The sequence below is a fragment of the Dipodomys ordii genome, unplaced genomic scaffold (assembly GCF_000151885.1).
Source record: "Dipodomys ordii isolate 6190 unplaced genomic scaffold, Dord_2.0 Scaffold9796, whole genome shotgun sequence".
Classification (NCBI taxonomy): Eukaryota; Metazoa; Chordata; class Mammalia; order Rodentia; family Heteromyidae; genus Dipodomys; species Dipodomys ordii.
Window position 1 is genome coordinate 1 of NW_012277008.1, and position 8,157 is coordinate 8,157.

The window sequence follows — 8,157 nt, forward strand, 5'->3', positions numbered from 1 at the left end:
TCCCCTCGGCCCCCTCCACATGGATTCACTTCTGCTCTATTACCCGCCCCCCCAAAGTGACACAATGTCGAAAAAGTTCTTTCTCCTTCCTTGATGAGTTGCCTTTGTTTGTTTGAGTGTTTGGAGACCGCGTTGCTTGCCCCAGCCGGCCTCACTTTGGCTCCCCGGCCGGGCCTCCATTTGCCGACCTCCGGCCTGTCAGCCTCCACCGGGATGACTCTCACAACACGCCGCCACCACCACCACCACCACGCCGGGCGCTGATCTGTCCCCTTCCCCCCCGGGGTCCTGGGTGGGTGGCGAGGATGAAGCTGCTCCGGGAGGCCGAGGAAGCCAGGCCACCGCCACCACCGCCATTCCAGGCCGCGGCCAGTGAGTCGTGTCTCCTTGCAGCCTTCTGCAGCTGCCGCACAGCGATGCATTGCTGGTGATGTGCTACTCCATTCTGGAGAACTCCTGCATCGTCACCCCCGCCGCCAGGGCTTGGAGCTACCTAGAGGAAGTGCTCCTGGGCTTCGGCAAGTCGGTACGCTGCCAAGCCCGCCAACGCGGCCTCCGCCTCCGGCCTCCTCCCTCCGGCCTCCTCCCTCCAGCCTCCCACCCCACCCCCGGCACAGAGACAGGAGAGACAGACAAGAGACAGACAGACAAAAGTCAGAGACATAGAGGAAAGAAAGGAGACAGAGAGAGAGGAGAGAGGGAGCTGACCGCAGTGGCCACCGGAAGCCGAGGCCCCTGGGTCGGGGTCTGTCCTGGGCAGGGCCCCAGCCCCCGCGTGGGAGCCTGCCCACCCGTGAACATGCACAACACGTCCAGAGCCCCGCTCACCCCGCCACGCACCATTCTTTGCTCTGTGTCTGCCCTGGGTTTTGAACTCAGGGCCTGCGCTCTGTCCTGGAGCTTTATTTTTGGTCTTTCCCTCGAGTCTGGCGCTCGACCACTTGAGCCACAACTCCATTGCCAGCTTATTTTTGGTAGCTAGTTGGACAGCAGAGTCTCATGGACTTGCCTACCCGGGGCTGGCTTTGAACCCGGATCCTCAGATCTCAGTCTCCTGAGGGACAGGTGTGGCCACCAGCACCCAGACCCAATTCACCTGCTCTCAGCCACCTGTGGCTTTAAACAATTCCTGGACCCCTCCGGCCCTCAGTTTCCCCATCAGTGAGCAGACATATATATTGGGGCATCTACTATAATAGCACAGTTTGGGGTATTTTTTTGGGGGGGGGCCTTTTTTATATTTTTTGTTTACTTTTTTGTCGGTGGTGGGGCTTGAACTCAGGGCCTGGGCGCTGTCCCTCAGCTCTTCAGCTCAAGGCTGGCGCTCTACCACTTGAGCCATAGAGCCACTTCCGGTTTTCTGATGGTTCATGGGAGATCAGAGTCTGACTGAGTTTCCTGCCCAGGTTGGCTTTGAACTGGGATCCTCAGATCTCAGCCTCCTGAGTAGCTGGGATGACAGGCGTGAGCACCAGTGCCCGGCTAGTTTTGTTTTGCTTTTCTGATGTCACTATGTGGGTGTTGAGAAGATGAAATAAGATGAAAATGGACAGCTCTAGTGCCCCGCTGTGTTCCCGCTCTGGAAATATTAGCAGGGAAGGGAAAAGGTCTGTGGGCTCCTAGGGATCCCTGTAGCTCAGCAGTGGTTAAGATGCCATTTGGGGTAAGGACATCGGGAAGAGCTGTGGACAGAAATCAGAGCTTCCCTACAGAAAGATCACATAGGCCGAGTGCCCGTGACTCCCGCCTGTCAGCCCAGCTACTCAGGAGGCTGAGATCTGAGTGAGGATCGCAGTTCAAAGCCAGCCTGGGCAGGAAAGTCTGTGAGACTCTGATCTCCAATAAACTACCCAAGAGAGCTGGAAGTGGCGCTGTGGTTCAAGTGGTAGAGCGCCATCCCTGAGCAAAACAAGCTCAAGGACAGTGCCCAGGCCCAGAGTTAAAAAAACAACAATGAAGTGAGATCTGAGGATATCAGTTCCAAGCCTCTTATCTCCCATGAACCAGCAAAACCCAGAAATGGAGCTGTGCGTCATGTGGTAGAACACCAACTTTATTTTGGTCGGTTGTGGGGCTTGAACTCAGATCCTGGGCGCTGTCCCTGAGCTCCAGCTCCAGGCTGGTGCTCTACCCCTTGAGCCACAGCGCCACTTCCGGTTTTCTGAATGGTTCATTGGAAATCAGAGTCTCACAGACTCTTGCCTAGGCTGGCTTTGAACCATGGTCCTCAGATCTCAGCCTCCTGAGTAGCTGGGATGACAGGCGGGAGCTATTGGTGCGCAGCTTTTTTTTTTTTAGTAATTAATAAAAATAAAATAGGGGCTGGGCAGGTGGCCCAGTGGTAGAGCCTTGCATGCCTGAGGCCCTAGGTTCGATTCCTCAGCACCGCATAAGCAGAAAAAGCCAGAAGTGGCGCTGTGGCTCAGGTGGTAGAGCGCCAGCCTGGAGCTGAAGAGCTGAGGGACAGCGCCCAGGCCCAGAGTTCAAGACCCACCACTGACAAAAAACAAGCTAAACCCAGGCCGGGCGTCGTGGCTCCCGCCTGTCATCCCAGCTACTCAGGAGGCTGAGGTCTGAGGATCGAGGTCCAAAGCCTGGGCAGGAAAGTCCGGGAGACGCTGATCTCCCATGAACCCACCAAAAACCAGACCTGGCGCTGTGGCTCAAGGGGTGGAGCGCCCGCCGGGAGCTGAAGCTCAGGGGCAGCGCCCAGGCCCCGAGTTCGAATCCCCCGGCTGACGCGCCCAGCCCGCCCTCTGCCCCCTCTCCACCGCAGGTGTGCGACAACTTCGGGCGGCGGCACCGGCCCACGTGCGCGCTGTGCGCCTTCTGCTCGCTGAAGCTGGAGCAGTGCCAGACGGAGGGCGACCTGCGGCGCCAGCAGTGCGACGGCTCGCACCGCACGCCCTTCACCAGCATCCTGCTCACCGCGCAGAGCATGTCGGTGGGCACCCAGGTACCCGGATGGCGGGGCCGGGCCGCGCTGGGGGCGGGGCCGGGCCGCGCTGGGGGCGGGGCCGGGCCGGGGTGAGGGGAGGGGCGGGCAGCCCCGCCCCCGCCTCACTCTCCTCCCCCCCCAGGCGCCGTCTGCTCCGACCTCCCCTACGCCTCCTGGTTCGAATCCTTCTGCCAGTTCACGCAGTATCGTTGCTCCAACCACGTGTACTATGCCAAGGTGAGGTTCCAGGGGTTCGAGGGCGGCGGGTCACGCGGGGAGCGGCCCCCTGGGGGAGGGGGGAGCCCTGGACCCCCTCTGTAGCTCCCGCCTCCCTGCCTTCACCCCAGGATAGAATCCAGTCCATCACACACAGGCCTGTGCAGTGGCTCCCGCCTGTCATCCCGGCTACTCAGGAGGCTGCGATCTGTAGGATCGCGGTTCAAAGCCAGCCCCTGGCCAGAAAGTGCATGAGACTCTTACCTGTAAAACAAAGTGCTCAAACAAAAGCAGCAGTAGAGCGCTCGCCTTGAGCCAGAGAAGCTCAGGGACAGCGCCCAGGCCCTGAGTTCAAGCCCCAGCACTGACTATAAGAAAGAAACAAATTCCAGAGACCAACCAGCAAAAGGTCAGGCTGGAGGCATGGCTCAAGCGGTAGAGCACCTAGCAGGTGTGCCAAGCCCAGGAACCAGCACGCAGTTCCACAGTGTGACACAGACAGACACTACTTCCCCAGGCCTCCATCCCCATCCGGGAGCCGTGGGGGTGGGGTGGGGTGGGGTGGGGATGGAGGGGTCCCAGGGCAGGAAGGCCCGCCCACTGCGGAACCCTTCCCATCTCTCTTCCCTTCCTGCAGAGAGTGCGCTGTTCCCAGCCGGTCTCCATCCTCTCGCCCAACACACTCAAGGAGGTGGAATCGCCCGTGGAACCCCCATCCACCACCACCGGCTCCCCCTCCGCCTCCCGGGCCACAGGTGACCGGTCTCTGCATTTGGGGTACAGGGCCCAAGGCCTGGGGGGGCTCCATGACCGGAGAAGTGGGGGAGTCTCTGTTTCTTTCCTTTTTTTCCTTTCCAGCCAGTCCTGGGTCTTGAACTCGGGGCCTGGGCGCTGTCCCTCAGCTCTTCAGCTCAAGGTTGGCGCTCGACCATCTGAGCCACAGCGCCGCTTCCGGCTTTTTGGTGGTTTCTTGGAGATCAGAGTCTCACTGACTTTCCTGCCCAGGCTGGCTTTGAACTGGGATCCTGGTACTCGGGGCTTTTGTCTGTTTGTTCTAGGATCTTGCTCTGTGGGTCAGCTTGGCGGTACTGAGCCTCCCATGCCGTGCACCTTATTTGTTTTTATTGGTTAAGATGGGAGCTGGTGGCCTTTTTGTTCGAACTGTTCTTGCAACCTCCCAATTTCAGCCTCCTGAGTAGCAAAGGTGAGAGGCGTGATCCACCTTGACTGGCTACATTCGTGTTGGTGTTTGTGTTTTCTTGTTCAATTGTTTTCTTTCCTTCCTTCCCTCCCTCTCTTCCTCCCTCCCTCCCTCCTCCCTTCTTTCCTTCCGTTCTGTCCTTCTGTCTGACAGCTTCCTTCCATTGGCAGCCATCTTCCTCAATTTCTCTCTCCAGGTGTTTTTCACACATTGTCACTGATATGAAATTGTCACTTATATTAAAACAATGTAATCCTTTAAAATTGTTGGCATGCTAAATGATTTGGGAGGGGGGGTAACAGGGTCTTGAACTCGGGGCCTGGGCGCTGTCCCTGAGCTTCTTTTGCTCAAGGCTGGCTCTGTACCACTTGAACCACAGCGCCACTTCCGGCTTTTTCTGTGGATGTGGTCCCGAGGAATGGAACCCAGGGCTTCATGCATGCTAGGCAAGCAACTCTACCACTGAGCCACCTGCCCAGCCCCTAAATGATTCTTTTTCCAGCAAATCACAGATGGCAGCTGGATTCCTTTCCTGACTGACTTCTTCTGAGATCATAGCTGTAACAGTTGTTACTTTGTGGAAGAGACAAACTTGCAGAGAGCTAGTGGAACTCTTATCTTTGTATCCAGGAGCAAATCCTGCTTGCCAGTAGTTACACATAACAGTCCAATTTCAGCACATGTGTCTGGGAGCTTGGTCATCACCTTCATTTTTTTTTGTTGTTGTTGGTCCAGGGGCCAGAACTCAGGGCCTGGGCGCTGTCCCTCAGCTCTTCAGCTCAAGGCGGGCGCTCTACCACTTGAGCCACAGCATCACTTCCGGTTTTTCTGGTGGTTTACTGGAGATCAGAGTCTCATAGACTTTCCTGCTTGGGCTGGCTTTGAACCATGATCCTGAGATCTCAGCCTCCTGAGTAGCTGGGATGACAGGCTGGTGCCCAGTAGTCTTAGTTTTTTTAATTCCACATAGGGTAATTACAATTCATTCTTTTAACTCCTTCAACACAAGACTCACTCTCCTCCTATGGCTGGTCACCAATAGTACAGACAGTAGTCAAAAAGAAATTCTAGGAAATACAGTACCAAAACAAAATCGCCATACAAAACAGCAGCCTTGTAGTTTGATAGAAAAGACTAAACTTTCTCACATCATGTTATGAAAATTATTAGATTAGTTTGAACTTTCACACACACATTTGTGCACAAAGGTTTGCTTGTGTTTTTTTTTTTTTTTTTTTTGCCAGTCCTGGGGCCTGAACTCTGTCCGTCAGCTCTTCAGCTCAAGGCTAGCGCTCTACCAATTGAGCCACAGCACCACTTCCGGCTTTTTCTGCTTATGTGGTGCTGAGGAATCGAACCCAGGGCCTCATGCATGCAGGGCACCTTCCCAGCCTGTGCATAAAGGTTGTAAGCAAGCTTACGTTTTTAAATGAAAATTGGAGCTGGGCACTGGTGGCTCACACCTGTCATCCCAGCTACTCAGGAGGCTGAGATCTGAGGATTGAGGTTCAAATCCAGCCTAGGCAGGAAAGGCCATGAGACTTTTATCTCCAATAAACCACTAGAAAACCAGAAGTGGCGTAGTGGTTTAAGTGGTAGAGCACCCACCTGGAGCTGAAGAGCTGAGGGACAGCGCCCAAGCCCAGAGTTCAAGCCCCACAACCAACAAAACAAACAAACAAACAAAAAGTCTCACAGGGACTTTCTTGCTAGGCTGGCTTTGAACTTCCATCCCCAGATCTCAGCCTCCTGAGTAGCCAGGATGACAGGCGGGAGCCGCCAGCGCAGGTGGTGGCTTGTCTGGAGGGACATCTTTTCCCATGATGCCCTGGGGTAGCAGGTGCAGCCGGATTCCCTGTTTGATTTTCCCAGTGTACCTGCGCAGCCGCTCGTACTACAGGCCTTGGGGGCGTGGCTGCGCGCTTCCTCATTCTACCACGTGTTGAACTGCACACGCTGGCTAGGCTCCAAGCAGGTTTTAGCCAAGCTGTTCCAATCTAGGGGATCAGGCGCTCAGCCTCTGCTAATCCTATCAATACACCCAGCCTGTAAGCAGAGTGGCTGGCACACAGCATCTTATAATGTAGTGCCGGGTGCATAGTCGGTATTTTTTACTTCTTCTGTTTGCCAGTCCTGGGGCTTGAACTCAGGGCCTGCGCGCTGTGTCCCTGAGCTGCTTTTGCTCAAGGCTGGTGCTCTACCACTTGAGCCACAGCACCACTCCCGGTTTTCTGGGGGTTCATTGGAGAGAAGAGTCTTGCAGACTTTCCTGCCCAGGCTGGCTTTGAATCGTGTGATCCTTGGATCTCGGCCTCCTGAGTAGCTGGATTCCAGGTGTAAGCCATTAGTGTTGGGCTTTGGTTTGATTTTTTAATTGTGGCTTACTGCTTTGCTGTTGAATCAGATGTAACGGAATGTACACGTGTGATGACTTTTCTGTTCCTTTGTCCTTTTTTTTTTCCAGTTGTTAAACATGTCTGTAGATAAACACACTTGGAATCCTGCAGCTTGGTGTTATGTCTTTTTTTTTTGCCAGTCTTTGTTCTTGAACTCAGGGCCTGGGCGCTGTCCCTCAGCTTTTTTACTCAAGGCTGGCACTCTACCACTTGAGCCACAGCGCCACTTCTGGTGTTCTGGAGGTTCATGGGAGATCAGAGTCTCATGGACTTTCCTGCCCAGGCTGGCTTTGAACCATGATCCTCAGATCTCAGCTCCTTAGTAGGTAGTATTACAAGTGTGAGCCACCTTTCCCCTCCCTCCCTTCTTCCTTCCTTCCTTCCTTCCTTCCCTCCTTCCTTCCTTCCTTCCCTCCTTCCTTCCTTCCTTCCTTCCTTCCTTTGTTCTTTTGTTCTTGTTGGCCCTGGGCCTTGATCTCAGAGCCTGGGCGCTGTCCCTCAGCTCTTCAGCTCAAGGCGAGGGCTCTACCACGTGAGCCACAGCGCCACTTCTAGTTTTCTAGTGGTTCACTGGAGATCAGAGTCTCACAGACTTTCCTACCCAGGCTGGCTTTGCACTGTGATCCTCAGATCTCAGCTCCTGAGTAGCCGGGATTAAAGGCATGCGCACCAGCTCCCGGCTAAGGGTCTGTCTGTCTTTTCTCTCCTCTTTCATGGGTCGGACCATGCCACAGCCACGGAACGTCAGGTCTTCCAGCCGTGGCCGGAACGCCTGAACAGCAACGTGGAGGAACTGCTTCAGTCATCCTTGTCCCTGGGAGGCCAGGAGCAGCCCAACAGTCACAAAATGGGCGCCGATGCGCATAAGCAGGAACTGTTGCATGAGCACAAGACCGATGGGGTGCATAACGAGGAGGAAGAGGAGGAGGAGGGGGCGGAGGAGGAGGAGCAGGAAGAGGAGGAGGAGGAGGAGGAGGAAGAGGAGCAGGAGGAGGAAGAGGAGGAGGAGGAGGAGGAGGAGGGCAGGCAGGAGGCAGTGGGGACGCAGGAGGCGCTGGAGAGCATGTCCAGTCTGCAGAGCGACTCGGAAGGCAAGTTCCAGGCCGAGGCTCTGGCGGCCGACGCGCCGTCCTTCACCCCGCACGTCCGGGAGGTGGACTCGGTCCCGCTCATGATGGAGAACATTCAGGATCTCATCCGCTCGGCCCAGGAAATGGAAGACACCAAAGAGGCCTCCGATGAGTCTTACTGGCGAAGCCACACTGGCAGGTACCGGCGGGGCTGACTCCCTCCCTGGGCCTCCACCCCGGCCTGGCTGGTTGGCCATGAAGAGGTTCGCTGTCCTGAGCCTGCCCAGCCCGGCCACCAGGGGGCTCCGGTGGGCACAGCCCCCCCATCACCCCCCC

At 56.1% G+C, this 8,157-nt stretch overlaps 1 protein-coding gene across 1 annotated transcript; it reads left to right on the forward strand.

Moving 5' to 3' along the window:
* Positions 1 to 117: 117 nt before the first annotated feature.
* LOC106002397 (acrosin-binding protein-like) lies at positions 118 to 8,020 on the forward strand (the record flags this gene model as incomplete). Its single annotated transcript, XM_013037284.1, has 7 exons — positions 118 to 292; positions 394 to 526; positions 2,777 to 2,972; positions 3,081 to 3,175; positions 3,792 to 3,909; positions 7,486 to 7,604; positions 7,680 to 8,020. Coding segments are annotated over 7 exons (1,177 nt in total), but the record flags the coding sequence as incomplete, so codon positions are not given.
* Between the last annotated feature and the right edge of the window lie 137 nt (positions 8,021 to 8,157).